The 21,299-nt window shown below is 35.7% G+C and overlaps 1 protein-coding gene across 5 annotated transcripts in view; it reads right to left on the minus strand.

The window, feature by feature from the left end:
- Positions 1 to 389: 389 nt before the first annotated feature.
- Positions 390 to 21,299, minus strand: part of TBC1D15 (TBC1 domain family member 15) — a 71,458-nt gene continuing 50,548 nt past the window's right edge. For 2 of the 5 annotated variants that reach the window (XM_082418958.1, XM_082418960.1), the window contains 7 exons: positions 16,684 to 16,800; positions 10,880 to 10,920; positions 6,604 to 6,703; positions 5,754 to 5,851; positions 3,634 to 3,750; positions 3,004 to 3,090; positions 390 to 1,716 (listed from right to left, as the gene is read on the minus strand). In XM_082418958.1, coding sequence (XP_082275084.1) covers positions 1,495 to 1,716; positions 3,004 to 3,090; positions 3,634 to 3,750; positions 5,754 to 5,851; positions 6,604 to 6,703; positions 10,880 to 10,920; positions 16,684 to 16,800 — 782 coding nt within the window. In that variant the 3' untranslated portion in view covers positions 390 to 1,494. Of the gene's footprint in view, positions 1,717 to 3,003; positions 3,091 to 3,633; positions 3,751 to 5,753; positions 5,852 to 6,603; positions 6,704 to 10,879; positions 10,981 to 16,683; positions 16,801 to 21,299 lie in introns of all 5 variants that reach the window. The other 3 variants (XM_082418957.1, XM_082418956.1, XM_082418959.1) reach the window with 2 other exon arrangements.

The following is a 21,299-nucleotide window of genomic DNA, read 5'->3' on the forward strand; positions in this document are numbered from 1 at the left end:
TACTATCATGACTGTCAGTTAATGCTCAAGTAAGAAAAAAGTTCTTTTGGTTCCCTAGCTCTCTGGGGGGAAAAATAAAAAATCTACCTACTGGACCATTTTAGAACTGTGTAGCTTTTATTTTACATTATTAACATCAATTGTAGGAAGCTGCTTTACTGGTTCAGATAATTATATCCTCCAAGGCAACACTATGCCCAATTTCATGCTAATGAAAAGTTTCTTTAGTTCTATAAAGGGTCATGTTTCTTGCTTATTTCCACAACTCATTCAAATGATTGTTTCTATCACATAAAAATATAAGATGCACTGGGGCCCATCTTGGATTTTTTTCTTCTGATGAAAAACTAGCAGATTATTTCTAGGTGTAATTTAACTGAAAACACTACTTCAACTTCAAATTTATTTTAATGATATGTACAGAACTTAACAAATTACAATTAAAATGGAATCAGTTATGTTAATTACACATAACTTAATATCATGCAACACTGCATGGTAAAAACAACAGCTTCATTCATATACAAAAAAGTATTATTTTGAGACTCATGAATAGTATATTGAAATTTTTGACATAAGCTTTTTGTAAAGAGTATTTCATAAAAATTTAAAGACCTGATTAATCAGTTAATACATTATTAGGAAAGATAGTAAACTTTATTAGTAAAGTGAGACTACAAGCAATTAACTTGAAAATTATACCAGGTACAGGGTTGGATGTAGTCTCATGAAATAAATGTTTGGTTAAGAAAATAGTTTTGAAAAAGATCTCATATTGAAGCTATGTATTAACTTTGTGAAATCAGGTTATATAAATCAATAGTCAAGTTTATTCAGTTAAAGAAAATATGCCTATCCTTTCTTATACTCATAAATAAGTACTTATACAGTCTTTATATACAAGTGAAGAAAAATTCAATGTAAAAAATATACTGCCAATCCACTTCTTATGGTTGAAATAGCTCTTTATCTACACATTAAATTGCATTGATGAAAATGGCCAATTTATATCACATTCAACCAGCATAAATATTTAAGCTGTACTGTTGTAAACAAAAGAGAAAAACAAATTCTTTTATTTCATCACTGGGTAACAATCTACTTCTCAACTTAGAATGCTATAGAAAGGCTCAACATTTAATCAAATCCAAACCCACTGAACTTGGAGTAAACAAAGTGAATGTTTTCAAAGTGCATAATTTCCAACTCATCCACTTGTAATATTTATCCAATTCCAGTTCATCAGCGAGAAAATAAAATGTACTTAGCTATAAAAATACTAAGGAATGTTATTGAAAAGGAAAGGCTATTTGGTAGAAGTAACTACAAAAATAATTAGTTTAAATCTTCGTAAAGCTTTAATGCAAGAACATCAGTACACTTTCTTTCCATAAACCTTAAAGCATGATCAGTAACAAGATTTTAAATTTCCACCTTTCCAGTACTTGAAAAGAAGTTGCAACGAAGTGTCTCTTCAAAAAGCAAGAAGAATGATCATGCAGGTGTTACTCTGCTGACATTTGGGGACATGGATATCTCTGTTGGGTTGTCATCTCTGGCTCCACTGGCAGCAAGTACAGGCAAGGAGTTACTCTGAAATGCAGATGTCGGACAACTAGTCATGCCAACATTTTCATCTTCACCATTGTCTGAATCTGGTGTTGTAACTTCACTGTCCTGAAGCCCCAGGATCTCACAAACTGCTTGTGGCAACTCCTGAATAAGAAAAATCAAATATAAAATCATCATTCACCATAGAGGAAAAGTAATCACAAATTAACACTTCTATTTAATACTACATCTAAGCATTTGCTTTAACAGTGTAATTGTTATGCACCCTCTCAAACCATCCTTCTCCACTCCAAATGAAACCCTAACCACTCTTTTTAGTAAGTGGTTCTCTGACCTTCTATCCTGAATTAGCCACTCTCCACCCCATCCCACCACTCCCACAAGCATATTGTTTTCTAATATTCTGCATTTATTTCATTCTCCTTATTGACACCATCTTTCTCCCTCAATACACAGAAGTTCCTTAAACATAAGAAGTATCTCACTGACAGGTTTTGTGTGTTTTTTAAAATTTATTTTGGCTGCGTTGGGTCTTCATTGCTGCGCACGGGCTTTTTCTAATTGTGTCGAGCAGGGGCTACTCTTCGTTGCAGTGCACGGGCTTCTCATTGCGGTGGCTTCTCTTGTTGCAGAGCACGGGCTCTAGGCGCACAGGCTTCAGTAGTTGTGGCATGTGGGCTCTAGAGCACAGGCTCAGTAGTTGTGGTGCACGGGCTTAGTTGCTCCGCGGCGTGTGGGATCTTCCTGGACCAGGGCTCGAACCCATGTCCCCTGCATTGGCAGGCGGATTCTTAACCACTGTGCCACCAGGGAAGCCCTCACTGGCAGGTTTTGAACAGAACAGCTATCAAATAACTGTGTGTAAAACTGAACCAAAATAAATATTTGGAACCATGATCAAATGACACAAAGACCAAATAAGAATTCTCATAAAAAATATAAAAACCAAAATACATCAAAAGTATAATACTTTGGTTTAAATTCAGAATATAACACATCAACTTTGCCTTGTTTTTAGAGATAATTAAGAGTTTGACTGATACAAATGTAATGACATAGACCAAATACTCTTCATTTAATTATTTCTGATTAGCATCTGTCTTTACTTAAAGATACTACATATTTAATATGAGGTCCTATTCTGTGTTCTTTGATTAGGTAATTTATCAATGCTTCTGCAGCCCCTTTAGTGTTTTCATTACTTTTGTCATTTTGCCTTATTATTATATGTTTCCTATCTAGCATAATTAACCAATTGTTTTCAATTAAGTGCTGTAAATTTATAATGGTAAACAAATGCTAGCCAATGCTTTGTGTCTGCCTTCAAGTTGCTAACAATTTTACTTCTAAAAGGAAAAATTATCTCTTGACCTCAATCCACCAAAAACATACAAACAAAAAAATCTTGTAATTACTTAAAACACTGTATACCTTGCATTTTACCATCTGTAGAGAAATTGCTTCTGCCTTGCATAGTACATCTTCCACATCAATTTTCATGGACAATTCATTGATATGCTAAAAATAAATCAATAAAAAAATCAATAAATAAAATAAAATAATTCAGTTTCAATGAAAATGAAACACTATTATATTCTACTATACAACTTATTACCAGTTATATTACACTGTAGATAAAATCCTTGAAATAACAACACCCTCATACTACAAGTAAACAGGAAATTTAATATATCTTTCATTAGATCATTTCAAGTTTTAAAGCTAAAGAATAGTTAATAAGCTTATGGAACATTAAGTCCAGCAGTTGTCCCAAGTCTACTATCTCAAGTTATAAGCAAAAGAATTTTTTTAGAAAATTAAACTACATAAAAGAGCATTTGTTGAATTTCCTTTTCTTCCTAATTAGCTAGGAAAAATAACTGGCAATATGTACTTGCTGAACTGTCATTCTCAGAGAGTCAGTCCTAGTACTGACTGTTATTGATAAAATTTAAGTTACTTGAGGGATTCAATAATGCTCCAAGGAAATGTATGTATATCAATACCACCAAAAAGAGGAAAGAGCCAAAATATTAAAATTTAAGTTAAAGTAATAACTACCTTAAGTATTTCATTAAAGCCATAATGCTTTTCCATTATTTGCTGCTTTTCTGATTCCAGAATAGCACAACAGAGAAGAAGATGGAAATTTTTACATGGTAGTTCAGTCCACATTACCTATAAAAAACAGAACACCTATTTAATAAACTCTATCAATTCTAAAATATTTTCCTCACAGATACAATGCTGAACTCTGACTTCTGTGCAAAGCACGAGTTGCCTAGATGGGGTAGTCCACTCTTTTTCTAGTTAAGAAATGAGGTGTGGGGAAGGAAAGTCTTACTTTTACGTATGAAGTAACTATTATATTAATAGTTAATATAATATTAACTATTATATGAATACGATGAGTTCCAAATGCGGCTCTTTAGGTAACTACAGTAACACTGAGCCTAACCAGTATGATAAATGGTATTAACTAAGGAGCCACAGTCATGAGGTTAAAGTGTAACGGTTAGAGGCATTTTCAGTATTTTTCTGAACCTTCAGTTTTTCACTTTTAAATCATCTTCAGTCTCGGTGGGGCGGGGGGCTGGGGGGAGGGGTACAGGGGAGTTAAATCACGGGAATAAAGATTCAGTTATACACTGCATGAAATCAAAAACACCCAGAGGTAGCTCTACATTCTAAACATCATATTATATAACTCAGAATATCCCTGACAAAAACTGAATTGACCACCCAAAATTTATACCCAAATGTATAAAACATTTGATCAATAGCTGCACTTCTTCCTAAGTATAGCTAATGCCCTAAAACTTAAGTTCTTAATTTCCCCCTGGTTAATGTACCTAATAATATCTTTTTTTGGAAAGATCAAAAGAGCCATGTAAACACTACTATTAAAGCATACCTGAAATGTTTTTACTTCTTTTACCAGAAGTAAATTAAGTAGCATAATTTTCAGACTAAATCCAATTCTTGAAAGTTTAATTACAATGCAATTAACCTCAAAAGTTTCATTAAAAGTTCCAATTTATTTGGTAAACACAGACTAAGGAGTTATTACAGCTATGTTGATAATTTTTAAAAAGAAGTTGAGATAACAATTTAATAAAATTGATTAACTTTAAAATATGATCCTAGGTCAAGAACATGTGAGTTTTCCTTCTAATTTCAAACAAAGAAAGTGATCCTCCATAAAGTGGTGATCCTTCAATCAGTGCATCACCTTCTCTAATGGCAGCACAGTCACCAGAAGTACAGGAGTCAATTTCCAGGTGTAAAAGCCTCAGGGTGCCCACTGTATACAAGTCTATTTATTATCCAGATTATTTCCCCCATTCTTTCCTTGGGAATATTTCTGTCATCTTTACTTTTATAAAGATAAGGCATCAAGCAGTCATTATACCAATATTCTATTTCAAAAGCACATCCATCTGTTAACTTAACAATTAACAGATGTATAAGAAGAAAATAATAATTTTCTGTTTTTCATCAAGAGTTGCCCTGGGTGCAAGAGGGAATAAAAGGATATAAACCAAAAACATGATCATGAATATACTCTAGAGAGGGGAAGAGGGAAATGGGGCTTGGGGTGGTGATTAAAGATATGAGCTATATCTTTAAATATATTTTGTCTTGGAAAGAAAGAGAAAAAGCAGAAGTGAATACGGCAAAATATTTACATATGTTAAATGTGGATAGTGGGATATTTGTTATATTATTCTTAGTATTCTGCTCCAACTTAAATTTCTTTAAAAAAGCAAAACACAAGTCAGTTCCCTCCCAATATTTCAGACTACAAATAAAGTACTATCTCAACTGACTGGCTGCCAAAACTTCCTTAACTCTATTCAAATCTACACCCAAATGTGGCAGAGCCTCACATAAAGTCAAGCCTTCCAAGGAAAGAACACAGGCACAAGTGGTCCAGAGAACTGGTTCTGGGAAACCCACTGGCACCCAATCACACAAGGATTTGATTTACAGAAAAAAGCTCCAAAGACCACACATTCAATTCAAGATGGTTAATTTTTAAGGAGAGACCACAAACCATTAGAATTTTTAGAACATAACTGTTTTAGAAATTTCAGTCAAAATATTATAATCCATTTACTCTACAGATACAAAATGTTTCCATAAAAAATATTAATTTTTACAATAATTTAAGAACTTACCTCCCATAATCGAAGAATATCTAGAAAACTAAATTCCCTTTTAAATCTGATTAAAAGCCATCTGAAGCAAAAATAAAGGTATCCAGAGTCCTGGGATTCTACACAGAAAAAAATATATATATGGCTTACTCTTATGCTAATTATCTCAGAATACAGTGACCTACTTCAAACTCAAATTTTTCTATTCATCTTAGGCTATTAAAAGTCCTATAAATTTAACTGCCTTCTACTAATTCAAGGAAACAATTTTAATTTGCAGGCTAACTTCTTTAAAAGAAAACCGCCAAATAACAACAAATACAGTTGACCCTCCATATCTGCAGGTTCTGCATCCGTGGATTCAACCAAACATAAATGGAAAATTTTGGGAAAAAAAAAAATTTCCAGAAAGTTCCAAAAAGCAAAACTTGAATTTGCCTTGCCTAGCAACTATTTACATAGTCTTTACATTGTATTTACACCTATTCACATAGCAGTTATATTGTGTTAGGTACAATAAATAATCTAGAGATGATCTAAAGTCTACAGGAGGATGTGCATAGGTTATATGCAAATACTGCACCATTTTACATAAGGGACTTGAGTATCCTCAGGTTTTGGTATAGGGGTGGCGGGTGGGTCCTGGAACCAATCCCCCACAAATACTGAGGGACAACTATAATTCATTTTAAAAATAAACTGTTTTAAGGCAAAATTATACAAGGACAGTTTGGTCCCACACTTTTATTCCTCAGAGGAACCCAGGCAACATTGGTAGAGTATATACATCTTAAAAAGAGCTCTTTACATGTTTTCTCTGTTAGTATTACCTTACAATTTGCTGAGTATAGTTTTGTTTCATTAAACTTACCTAAGTAACTGCAAAATCCACTGTCCAACAATCGAAGTAAGGTACTTAGCTGAATTAGCTGGGTCTTCATGCCTTGCATTTGTTCTTCAAAATTTTGATGCTTTAAAAAAATAAATGTTATCACATAAGTTATATTTAATAAATATTTTACAGTACATAATCACTGATAACTATGCCATGAATATAATGACAAATGCTGGATTTATACCACACTGGTTATATTTTAAAATCACAACTAATTAAAATGCTAAAGCAACATTAAAAAGGAGGGAGAGAAGGGCTTCCCTGCTGGCGCAGTGGTTGAGAATCTGCCTGCCAATGCAGGGGACACGGGTTCGAGCCCTGGTCTGGGAAGATCCCACATGCCGCGGAGCAACTAGGCCCGTGAGCCACGATTACTGAGCCTGCGCGTCTGGAGCCTGTGCTCTGCAACAAGAGAGGCCGCGATAGTGAGAGGCCCGCGCACTGCGGTGAAGAGTGGCCCCCGCTTGCCACAACTAGAGAAAGCCCTCACACAGAAACGAAGACCCAACACAGCCATAAATAAATTAATTAATTAATTAAAAAAAAAAAAAAAAGGAGGGAGAGAGAATCTTTGGTCTCAAACTAAGAATTATTTTTTCCCTCTATTCGTTTTTTTTTTAGATAAAGAATAATGCAGAGACAGCAGGAGTAGACTGACTGATATATCAATACTTATTTCTTACATCAAATAAGAGACTTGGTGAATGGAACACACATTGGAAAATAGACTTTTATCAAATCACTTCACTGTTAAATATTTCTTCAAATTAACATATGAAATAAAATTAAGTTTAGTTTTAACATATATCGCATGTTAAAGAATTAGCTAATTATTTCTTAGATTTGATGACATTAGGGAATCTATGAAGTCAAAGCCATTTTCATAACAACACTAAAACAATCTATGCATTTTGCACTTTAAATTCTCCCATAAGTGTAAAGGCTATATGATGTGTGATATTGCAATAGACTGCATACAGGAGCGGATATGCAAGTCAGCTGTGTTCTATTAAACTAAACTCCTAAACTAAACATTAAAGAAAATGAAAAATGGAAAATAATCCCTCTTCTCAGTAAACTCTGTTTTGGAAAAGTTACTTTTCATTAAAAAAAAAATGTATGTATACCAAGGTGTAGCAGGTTTACTGTCATTTTTAAATGAATGAATAAATATTTATAAATTTCCTAGCATTAATTTTTCATATGACAAACATCAATAGATATAACCCACATAAACAAAAGCTCTTGGAATCCTCAATAATATTTAAGAGTGTGAAGGGGTCCTGAGATCATAAAGTTTGAGAACTACTGTGGTTACATGTTTTAAATAATCTTTGAAGTTTAAAAGATTCCCTACCAACACTTCAGTCAAGGTTTGGGGATGGGGAGTGCACCAAAATAAAGGCTTCTTAGATGATTCTGATCCCTTTAACCCTAGTGTTCTAACCCTTTTATGGTGAACTACTGCCCTAACCTTTGTGAAAAGCCTAAGAACAACATCCCCTCCCTCACACTTCTTTTTTAGTTTTTGAGAGAATAATAGTGTTTTATTAGAAGTATCTATCTGATTAGAAACCATTCATTCCTGGTAAAAAAATTTTTGAAAATTAAGGGCTACTGATTCTCAATAAAATGGCTTCTCTTCAGTGATTTAAATAGTTTAATTAGTGAACGAAATAGTTTTACAGACTAATGCAAGCCTTTGGGATATAGTTTCTTCACATTTCCCACATGGAACTATAAGGGAAAGGCAGAATTAACTCTTTGATTAACAGCATAATTTTTGTTGTGACATGACCAAAAGCTAAAATTGGTTTGGAAGTACCAACATGGCATAGCCACTGCTACCCACTCTGCTAGAAAAAGCAGCACTCCCAAAACGACAGAAGCCGACTTCAGAAAAGTAGCTACTCCTGGAGAAAGGGAAATGAGGTCAACAGTGGATATACAAAGGGCATCAAGTGTAACTGTAAATAAATATGTGTGTGCATACATATAGATAGGTATGTGTGTGTGTGTATATATATATGGATGGGGGTGAGAAGGAAGGGTGGGACAAAACTATATGGCAAAATGAATGGTGGCTATAAGAAAGTTCGTCAGATCATTTTGCAAATATTTCTATATTTCGAAAACAAAGTCTATGCCTAGACCTACATTAGATGTAAATATCAACAAAAGTAAATCTACAGACACTGAATTCAGCCTCACTAAAGTAGTTAAAACTTATGTTAAATAAATCCATAAAACAAAAAGGAGTCAAAGAGCAGCACAGATTCAAGGACACCAAAACAATAGCAATGCAGTGAAAAATAATTGTGTGGATTATTTTGATTGTAACTTATTGCCCTTTCATTCAAATATTATGAAGCAAAAGATGTTAGTAGACAATATATTAAGAGATCTTTTTAGAATAAAGACTAGAAAAATCCCCAGACCATTCTCAATGGAAAAGGCAAACAGAGAACATTTACTGTGAAAGAGACAGAACAAAGAACTTGAACCTTCATACACAAAAATGACAAATAGACTGTGAAGTGGTACACTGCAGATGTTCAGAAAGTAGTCTTTACATTTGACACCTAAATACATGCACATGTATGCATGTATGTATGTATTTGGCACCACAAGCCAATATATTTGAACATGCCAATATTAGCTCAGTTTTATGAAAACTATTACTATAAAACACTAAATGCCGTATGTTTGTGCTAATTCTTGGAATACCTACTGTAAGTAGAGGTCTAAACTAAGCACTGGGGAAATATTCATGTGTTTATTCTACAAAAATCTGTTGAACAAAAACCTCATGTCAGGCATTAGGAAAATTCTGGAAGCATATCAGAGAACTAGTTAAACAAAGACATGACTCCTTTATCAAGGTGCATACTAGCTCTAGTGAAAAGAGGATAAACAACAAAAACATAAGGAAAGCAGACAACAGTTTTTACACAGTTAGTATCAGTTGTACAGACCTTTATAACAAATGCCTCTGATTTCTAGAGCACCTGGGAGTAATTGGAACTAAGAAGGCAGGTAAAATCAATCAATCAAAAAGGTAAGGAATACAAACTATGATATTACCATATTACTGCAATTAATAATCTTTCCAAATAATCCAAAAACATTAATTCATGGTAAAAGACTATATAATTTGAATATTACTTTAATAATAAAAGAATATTTTAAAACTATCAAATCTTATCAAGTATGGAAAAGAACTAGGAGAAGTGAGGATGAGTTGGAACCATGGATAAGAGACTTGAGGAAATAGATAAAATTGGGACAAATTAGAAGGCGAAATAGCAAATAGGCAAGCAAGAGAGGAAGAATAGAAGTAATCAAAAAATAGAAGTAATCAAAAAATAGAAGTAATCAAAAAATTTCACATCTGTATCCCAGACTCTCCACTACAGGGAAACATTTTATATGACTACATATTCAAATCTTTATTCCTTTGCAAGCAAGCCATTTCAATATCCAACCATCAAGGCCCAGCATCAAGTATATTTATTTTATTTTGAAACAGTACAGTGACCTATGTAGTCAGGTCTTTGGATTTCATATGCTTTTATATGCTCTTAGCCCCTTTCCTTTTTTTTTCCCCTTTCTAATAGATTACTTGAGAAGACTGTGCTATTTTATTTTCCTGTTAATACTGTACTACTGTCCTAGAACTCTGTCTCCAAGATATATCAATGATAATAGATAAAATGTTCCTTATAATAATATGTACATATAGACACAGTTCAACTCTAATAATCGCATGCTTAGGAAAAAACTAAGAAGCTGTCAACGTTACAAATAGTTCAAACACATCTGGAGAAAAATCAGCCACTATAATGACAAAATACAAAATGTTCACAAAAGCTAAGGATATTACTTGGCATGACTAAGCTTTATCTCTGAAACAGATGATATGAAAGTTCAACTACTTCACAAGAACTGAAATCATCTATTTCATCAATATTCTATAATGACTCATGGTTCTTCTGCAGATCATAAGCATTTACCAATATTAAATCCTGATTATTCCTGTTCTATAGGCACTTACTATCTACTTTTTGTATTGAAAACAATACCAGCATTTCCAAGCCTCTTGAAAAGGCTATTTAAAAAAGAAACAAATGAACAAACAACATAGAGCAGTTTTTTTTAAGTTCTACCATAATTGGCTAAATATAAACATCAATCTTATATAAGATTATTATACAACTAAAATTTTCAAAATAAGTTTGGAATGGAACCTTACCATTTGGTCCATGTAGGAGGCAAAGCACCAAAAGGCATCTACTTCATTTTCCATCACATATAAAAGAGGGGAAAGTAAGTCACTCATTCCTTGCACATATCCTAAGAAGAACAGAAAAAACTAATCATATCTCTAAAAACCTAAGCTTTATGTATCCATCTGTGCATATCACCACCATTTCACTTAAAACTGCATCTTTTTTCTTGTTTTCAGAAACTGGTAGATACTGATGTTCGTAAACAATGAGGAGGAAATCTAGCAATCAGGTGAGAAAGGTGAGTTGTTTTGTACTGAGATGTCAACAGATACATAACTGCTAGCATGTGTCTTAGTGTAAATATCATTATCAAGAGAGGGTAATATTATTAAAAAATAATGTGCAAAAGCATTATGATAAAGAAGAGGGGTGAAGGGAAATCCAGAGGAATATCGAATTTAATAAATATTAAAAAAAAAAAAAAAAGTCAAAGGGAAGAAAGTTGCAAGGCCAGAGTAGTCAACCACCACCAAACTACGAGGAATAAGCCCAGTAAAATAGGAACTAAAAAGGATCCAACTGCTTTAGCAACCAGACATTGGTAATCTACCCAAAAGGAATCACAACAAAATTACCTCTTTTAAGTGGTTGTATTTATGTTCTTTTTTTTCCCTTTTGCTGTTACTCTAGACCCAACCAATGCTAGCAAATGGTCTTATTTAATCCAATCAATATTTTGTACCTAAAACTACCATTTTAACCACCTTTCTCTTGTGCTCTTATAATTTCTCATCATGACACTAATTTGCAGCCCTAGATTAAAAGAAAAATTGGAAAGTTAAAGAATCAGGCCCCTCACCTAAAAAACAAACAAAAAATCTTAGTTTTGCTTTTCACCTGACCATGTCAAACGTCTTATTTTTTAGTTCCATCTTATAAAATCCTCAATTTTCTTAATTGTTTTACAATTAGATTTCAGACTTAAGATACAGATTCTTGAATCAACAAAGGGACAAGAGCTCTTACTAAGTCTTTTCACATACATATTATTCAACTTTGGTAACTTTTGTACATTCATTAAAGTTACATAGAGGTTTTTTTTTCCCAGTGATAGCTTGGGAAGTCTGTGGAAAACATACAGTCTTTCATTTGCAGCCAACACTTACATTCTTATCATTCACCAATATCTGTGTGCAATGAAGCCATTTAAAACAGTATATATTTTTAAAAGGGAGGGTATATTTCTGCCTGCAGTTATACACAATTTTACATCACTCTTCCTATTCTGGAAGAAAACTAAAAATGACCCCAGGAAGCATGTAAGCCAAAGTCTCTTGAGAAAACTCAGATTAAAAGTATAACAGAAAGAGACAGTTCACTTCAGGATCTCCTTACACATAAAAGTTTAGCTCTATCTGCTCTTAGCCTCTACCCTGTTGAAACGGAGCAGGACCCTATGGTCACGTTGCCCCCCACGTCCTCCGCCTGACTTTTGTCTGTGGAAAAACTTTAGCCAAAGAATAAGTTTAACCAGAGAAGTGAGAAAATGCAGAAACAAAGGAAAACAGTCAAAGGAGACCAAATAATAATAGTTTAGTCATTAAGCACAGTCAAGGATCTTTAGTTCCTCCTCAAGGGCTGTAGATAATATTCTGAGCCATATCCTGCGAGCTGTCTTAAAGATACTGAAACCCCCAGCAGGTGGAAGAAGTTAACTACATGATGACCAGACTGCAGCCATGAGCTGCCACAATTCCGAGAACTGGCCTCAAAGAAATGGAAACAAACCAACCCTAGAGCTGAAAATTAGCTGTACCTAAAACAATCAAGATGATGTTGATCAGACCACTGATGACCAATTTCAAGATGGTCAGAGCTGACTGTGCTGTTTCTGCACAGAGCCCCTCCCTCTGTCTACAACAGCTCTTGCCCACTGACTGTCAGTGGTGGGAATCGGCCTCTGGACAGATGTCCGCCCTTACCACCCCCCGACCCCAACACTGACAGCATCCAAAACAAAACAAACTTTCCTTTCCGCCAACCTGGCCTCTTTATTGGCTTTTGAGCGACGAGCAGCCGGACCCCACTTTCAGTTACACTATCATCTACTGCTACGCCTAATCCCTACCAACCTCACTATGTCTATCCTACACCCTGCGGAAAAGTATGTCTCTACGCACGTTAGCACACACACACACACACAAACTTAGGTTCCCATGGCAGGTATCCAATTATTACAGTACCAAACAATGGAGTTACCAACACATTTAGAGAAAAGTGCTAGAAAAAATGGCATACGACATGATATCTAAATGTAAGCATATATACAAATTTATTGCAGATGCTTTTTTTAAAATAATACACACGACATGATTAATTCTGTGTGCCAACTTGAGTGGGCCACAGGATGCCCAGATGTCTGGTTAAACAGTATTTCTGGGAGTATCTGTGAAGGTGTTTCTAGAAGAGATTAGCATTTGAATTGGTGAACTGATTAAAGCAGATGGCCCTCAGCAATGTGAGTAGGCATCACCCAATCCACTGAGGACCTGAATAGAATAAAAAGATGGAGGAAGACTGAATTTGCTCTCTGCTTGGTTGGTTGAGCTGAGACAGCGCTTTGCCCTCAGTGCTCCTGGTTCTCATGCCTTCAGACTCAGGACTGGCACCTACACCACTGGCTCTCCTGCTCTCAGGTCTTTAAACTATACCACCAGCTTTCTTGAGTCTCCACCTTATAGATGGCAGACTGTGGGACTTTTCAGTCTCCATAATCACATAAGCCAGTATCTTATAAGAAATCTTTCTTTTTCTTTACTTCTTTCCCTGACTAATACAACACTTTTAAGAAAGAATAAGTAGGTTAGAAGGAAGACTAGATTGTTATCATCAGAACTTTCCTACATGGCAATGACACAGTGAAAGCAATGACAAATATGAAGGCTAAACCAATTAAAGCATGAAGGAAATTTAGGTGAATTCAACAAAGTGGAAAAGAGTACCACTTTCCTGGGTCTGACCACGTATAGTCTGTAACAGAAATATTTCAAAGCATGCTGTTCGAAAGATTTACAAAGCACCTTTCCTCTGGGGCGGAAAAAGTGCTTTATTATAAAGTTATAATGAATAAAAATTTCTAAGAAGCTAATTTAATCCTTTAAGTCTTCAGCTTTCATACGGGATCACTACCATAAAGTTTTAGTTAAAGCAAGCAGTCAAATTAATCTTCATATTGTTGTTGCTTTTAATCCATTTTATTTTATACATGATGTTCTTTGGGGTATGTCATGAGTTGTGGGTGTGGAATTAATGTACAAGTTCCTTTTAATTAAAGAAAGATTAAAGCTGTTTAAATTAGCATTCAGTGATGCTCAGATTCTGCACTAGTGCTGACTGATGAACATCTTAATCAGCACTACTACAATTTCTGAAGTAGTTCCCCAAAATTATTTTCATAGCAAAGTTGTTTCCGTGTGGAGGTGTGAGAAATGAACTCCTTACCATCCTAGTGTACACATTCTTAAAGAGAAAAGAAAAATTTCATCTATATACAGGTCAACATTCCAGGTTAACTGAAGCTTATTCGGTTATTAGAAAATCAATTTTATTTTTTTAAATCTTAAGAGGTGGAAATCATTTTTTTTTTAACTAGACACTCTCCTGCCTTCTTACATACAGTATTTTGAGTATAATTTAACCTTTTACTGCTTATTCAGGATCAGATTATGAACATACACTGTAAAAAAAAAAACAAAACAATACCTCCCATAGAAACAACTTAGATACAGTGTCTGCAATAACTAAAAATTGCTCTTCCTTGAGCTCTTCTGTCTGCTTTTGGTAACTTTTGTCTTCTTCCTCACTATTAATGAGACTATATTCAACACAAATACACCTACACCTCATCTATGGGCTAAGAAGCCAAACAACTCAATAGGAAAGAATCAACTATAAGAGTAAATTTACAGCCCGGATTACTTTGCTATGAGTAAAAAGCAAGAAATTTGGTCCAGTGCTTTATGAAAACTACCCTGACTTCTCCCAAGCCCAGAGTTCTTAATAAAATCCCTGGGTATGTTTCAAATAACTTAAAGTATTTGACTGGAAAGAATGTGGGGTTAATACAGACAAATGGAAACAGCAATTTATCCAAATAGCTGGTCTGGGACTCAGTTCCTGAAAAAACTGAGCATTCAGGAACTCCTTCTGAGAATATGCATTAATTCCTATCTCAAAATTACCAACTGAGAGTACAGGGCAATGCCTCTTGTTCCCTAGGACGACAGTCCTATTCCCCACAGTGGTTAACAGAAACTAAGACGGCAATGGGTCAGGGTGCTGAATGTGTAAAGGTAAGAATGCCAGGCTGAAATAAAGACCTGGGTCTCTACCCCCAGTCCAATATTTACTACTTGTACAACCCTGAGTCACTGTCGAAATCAATATAACCTTACTCATAAAGTGGGGATTATCTCCCCACTTCTTCAAAAGGCTTCTAATAGAATCAAAATTGAAATCCAAGTTGAGTAATAACAGCACTCTGTAACCTGAGAAGCACTCTACTAATATTTTCAACAATCCAATTTGAGGCTCACTATAGGTGTGATAGACAGGACTGGCTACATTTCACATTTTAAAGAGAAATCTGTGATATTCAACTACTGTCACCAGAGGCTGATGCTTCAAGATCCATAACAGAATTTACATCTTCCCCTAACTTACATATAAGAATCCAAAAGGAATTCACATAGATACAAACAGTGAAGAAAATGTACCCATAATTCAAGCTTCATTTGGGTTTAATATGACAAATACCCAATTACCTTCCCCAAAAGATGTCTCAAGCTCTATTAAGGTAATCTGGAAACATCTACTTTCACTATCCTCTACTTGGGAGTCACTAACATCAGTAGGTAACTCAAACTTTTCCATTCTTTATACTTATTTAAAGGTTGATGCTTAGGGAATTTACTGTTCCTTTAAAGAAACAGCTCAAGTTCTCTTGTCCCTTAAAATATTGGTTCCTTAGGCTTTCTATCCCTTAGCATCACTTCCCCATGCAATCCCCCACTCCCACCACCAACCCCAGTCTTTCCAACCCATTCTTGGTAGAAAACAGACTAACCAAGAAAAGAGAGTAAAGCTCCACACGCCCTAGATAATTATCTGCACCATTTGTCTATAATATCAAATCAGCATTTTTCTTCACAAGGGATAAAGCCTATCAAAAAAAGGTTCCCCAACTTTCTCAATTCACAGTACCCTTAGTGCCTCAGGAACTGTTTTCCAAGGCATCCCTAGGCTCAAAAATATTACTAACAATTTCCATTTATTAAACAGATCCAAACAACTTAATATTTATATCCTATTTAACTTAACACCTGTTGGGCACTACACTACTCAAACCTTGGAATCCAATTGGATACCACCATCCTCATCTATTCTCACACAGTACTTGCTTATCATAGCAAGGCCAAAAACTCTGCTTTGTAAAGATATAACTTCATCAGAAGGAGTCTGATGATCTAATCATGAAACCCTGAACTACTCCAGCTAGTAGTTAGAGCAGTGTCCTACAGACGTCACTGTATTTCCCTCAAATATTTAAAATATCCCACACTGCCCCCATGAGTCTGCTGCAGCAACCCAGTGCTCCCTGGTGCACAATGTGGGAACCACAGCCTTTTAAGTTTCCAGTCCGCTGTGGAACACCCCTATAAAAACCAGGCCACAGAACTATTTACATGTGCCTAACAGGTTAATAAATTTAAATTCTAAAATAAACATACATAATATCTTTAAATCAGGATGTTAGAGGAGAACTCACCTAAATCAAAATCATACATACAGTAGGTCATCAAAATGTCATGAAGCAAAATCAACCCTGGATTATCTTGGCCTTCATAAAACTTGTTTGTTCGATCTGTTCTGTTAACATCTTTTTCTGAGGAAGAAAATCATCACATATTTGAAAACCTTTAGAATAACAGACTTTTATAAAGCTCACATCTTACAAGTACAGAGTTATTTTTCTTGTTATTAATCTTACTCTCTTGTCAAGCTTTTAAAATGAACAAATTCATCAAATTCCATTTCAGATATGCAATAAAGTAACATTTTGGAATTTTTTTCCAAAGTCAGTCAACCTCCTCTTGGGTATATTTTTAAATATTTTTCAATTTTTATCTAAACATAGAAATCTTTTAATTGAATAGCACGAAATACATTCAATTAATTAAAACCAACACCAAGTAATAGTTCACATTAGTTAGCAATAAAAATGCCAGTCATGGGCTTCCCTGGTGGCCCAGTGGTTAAGAATGTACCTGCCAGTGCAGGAGACATGGGTTTGAGCCCTGGTCCAGGAAGATCCCACATGCCGCAGAGCAACAAAGCCCGTGCGCCACAACTATTGAGCCTGCACTCTAGAGCCCGCGAGCCACAACTACTGAAGCATGAGCGCCCAGAGCCTGTGCTCTGCAACAAGAGAAGCCACCGCAATGAGAAGCCCGCGCACTGCATCAAAGAGTAGCCCCCGCTCACTGCAACTAGAGAAAGCCCGTACAGCAACAAAGACCCAAAGCAGCCAAAAATAAATAAATAAAATAAATTTATAAAAAAAAAAAAATGCCAGTCATGAATACATGTGATGGGCAGTAGTATATGAAAACAGTAATGAAAACAGTTACTATGCAATCAAGTGTAATCAAAGAGATTTGTTTCATTCATAATTGCTTCATTCATTATGAGAAGTACTGTCAACTTCTTTGTCATGTTCCATAATCATCTTTAGGACAAATTACTTCTTCATTCTCATATATACATTATTCAGTTTACATATAAAATAAATAGTTTACATATAAAATAAGCAATCTATTTTAATTTTGAAAAAAAAGAAAATCCACATTTTTCTGGAAATGATTTTAAGACATTAAAAACAGTTTTAGAAACATCACCAGGAGTGTATCTCAAGTTGTACTGACAATTCATTTAACAAACACTGATACCTGCTAGATGCATCTTGCTGTGAAAGACCTTAAAACTAAAAAGGCATTCCCCAGACTTCAATCCCTCAGTAAATTACGAAAAAATAATTTAAAGAAATTTAAAGTGATTAATTTACTCTATAATCAATTTTGTTTAAAAGTTATAACTGTCCTCTCCCCCCCATTAAATTGAATAATCTGAAAACATTCTCAATAATTGCTGTGAAGAGATGAGGAGGTATTTTACAACAAAGCAGAATCTAACGTGACTTGAGTTTAGATTCTATAAGGGCATTTTAAAAATCAGCAGGACAGGGCTTCCCTGGTGGCACAGTGGTTGAGAATCTGCCTGCCAATGCAGGGGACACAGGTTCGAGCCCTGGTCTGGGAAGATCTCACATGCCGCGGAGCAACTGGGCCCGTGAGCCACAACTACTGAGCCTGTGCTCCGCAGCAGGAGAGGCCCTGATAGTGAGAGGCCCGTGCACCGCGATGAAGAGTGGCCCCCGCTCGCCACAACTAGAGAAAGCCCTCGCACAGAAACGAAGACCCAACACAGCTAAAAAAAATTAATTAATTAATTTAAAACAAAAAAAAAGGGAAGGGAGAGAGTAAAAATTAAAAAAAAAAAATCAGCAGGACAATATTCTAGCTTTTTGTTAAGCTATCTTAAAATAGCTTAATAAATATAAATATAGCATATATCTATAGAACTGTGAATACATTTTTCAAACAAGGAAAAGCAATACCAAAAAAAATGCTATAAATGTCAAATTTTATTTAAAAACACCAAAATGTTTCATTCTCATATCATAGTTGATAGAGGTACATGGTAAGTTATTTTTTATTAACTCAAGCACAATTTACATAGTCATAATGCCAATATAGAATATCTGCCTTAATAGGTGTTTTAAACACAGTAAAAAGTTACTTGTGCCCTCATGAACTGTCTCTCTTTCCTCTTGTATAGTTATTTAGTACTGACATGCCAGGCAGAAAACAAAAAGGTATCAACAATGATATAAAGGGACTTCCCTGGTGGCGCAGTGGTTAAGAATCCGCCTGCTAATGCAGGGGACACGGGTTCGATCCCTGGTCCAGGAAGATCCCACATGCTGTGGAGCAACTAAGCCCGTGTGCCACAACTACTGAGCCTGTGCTCTAGAACCAGGGAGCCACAACTATTGAAGCCTGTGTGCCTAGAGCCCGTGCTCCGCAACAAGAGAAGCCACCGCACTGAGAAGCCCGCGCACCGCAATGAAGAGTAGACCCTGCTCGCTGCAACCAGAGAAAAGCCCACGCACAGCAACAAAGACCCAACGCAGCCAAAAATAAATAAATAAAATAAATTTAAAAAATTTTACAATGATATAAGGGAAGTAATATTTCTAGAAACTATTCCTAGAAAGAAAATGAGCACTGAAATTTTTTTTAAAAGGTCTTCATTAAATCCAACTCTCTATCTAACTTGATGTAGCTAAAAAAGACTGAAGAAAAGCACAACCATGCTGACTGATCCATTTTATATTCACTATCACTAACCTCAAGTGGATCCTTAATGCTGCCTGGCAATCACGCTCTATTTCCCTCAGCATTCCCTCTCTCTTTTCATATAGCTGTTTTACATCTTCTCCTCTCTCCTCAAGCCTCCAACATGTTATCTTCTCCCACACCTTAGCTCTGAGGATCTTGCTTCCTATTTCTGAGAAAACAGAAGTTATCCAAAGAGAACTTCCACAGATTCCCACTATTTTAACCACATAACTGCACTTGTACCCAAAGTCTCCCTTCTCTCCTATCATTATACATGAGCTTCCATGATTGTGGCTACAATCAAATACCTCCTCTTGTGCATGAAATCCATGCCCTATTGGCTACTCAAGGACACTGCTCTAGTTAATTCTTGCCTCCTTTTCTAGTTTCACAAGTTTTTCCTCCTACTGGACCATTCCCACCCAGCATTCAACCATACCATTGTTTCTCTCATCATCATAAAAACCTTTCTTAACCTCACTTTTCCCTCTAACTGCCGCCCCATTTTCTTCCCGACTGTTTACAGCAAAACTTCTTCAAAGAGCTGTATACATTTTCTCCATGTCATCTACTCCCATTCCCTCTTGAACTCACTCCAGTCAGGCTGTCACATCCACCACTCCACCAAAACTCCTTTTTAATCAAAATCTTCAGTGATCTCCTTATTACTCTGTTCAACAGTCAATCCGAGTTTTCATTTTACTTGACATCCCAGTCACTCCTTCTTGAAATACTTTCTTCACTTGACTTCAGGACAAACTCTCATGTTTTCTCTCCTTTTTCTCTGGTTCTTTTCTCAGTCTCTTTTCCTAATTGTCCCTACTTGTAAGTTAAAGTGCCTCAGGGCTCAAGTTATCAGACCTCTTCTTTTCTAAATGCACTCGCTCCCTTGGCAATTTCATCTAGTCTCCTACCATCTATATGTTGATAACCTCTAAATTTCTATCCCCAGCCCCTAGCTGTCCTCTGAATTCCAGCCCTATATATCCACTTCCTACTCTTAAGGACATTCAATAGGCTTTCTCAAACTTAATATGTCCAAAACTAAACTCCAAATATTCCCCTCCAAACTTGCTTCTCATAGTTTTCCCTGTCTTAATAAAAAACAGCAACTCTATACCTTCAGTTGCTCACCTTAAAAACTCTGTCATTCTTGAGTATTTGCTTCTCTTGTCTGACACTGATGTATCTGTTAAACCTCCAAAATACATGAAGAAACCAACACTGAGATCTCCCACCCACTCACTCCACCCCCCACCCTGACTCACTCCACTCTAGCCACACCGGTCTCCTTGCTCTTCTTCTAACATGTGGAAGTCCTAAAGCAGAAACAAGTCTAGACCATGCTGTTCCCCTCTGCCCAAAATGTCCTTCACCCAGATAGTGGTAGAGCATACACCCTCTGCTTCTTTAAGTCTCTATTCAAATTTCACTCAAGCGCTAGCCACCTGGCTCAAGCAACCATCATCTCTCATCTAAATTACAGCAATAGCCTCAAATGGTCTTTCTACTTTCACCTTGCCCCCCAGAGCTATTCTCCATATAGTAGCCAGAGTGATTTGCTAAAAACAAGTCAGATTAGGTTACTCTTCTGCTCAAAATCTTCCATTGGCTTCCCATCTCTCTCATAGTAAAAGTTCGAGTCTTTACAATACACTACAAGGCTCTATGTGATCTGTACCTATTCCTCCACTGTTTCTTCTCTGACCTCATCAGTTTTATACTCTACACCAACTCACTCCAGCCACACCTCCCAGCTGTACTTCAAACATGCAGAGACCCTGGAATGTAATGTAAACAAGTCTAACACGTGTTGTTCCTTTCTGCTTGGAATGCCCATCACCTAGATATCCGCATGGCTCACTCATTCCCCTTTTCAAGTTTCTACTCAAATATAACATCCTCAGTAAAAGCCTTCTCTCGT

Source organism: Balaenoptera physalus (genome assembly GCF_965194825.1).
Source record: "Balaenoptera physalus genome assembly, chromosome: 13".
NCBI lineage: Eukaryota > Metazoa > Chordata > Mammalia > Artiodactyla > Balaenopteridae > Balaenoptera > Balaenoptera physalus.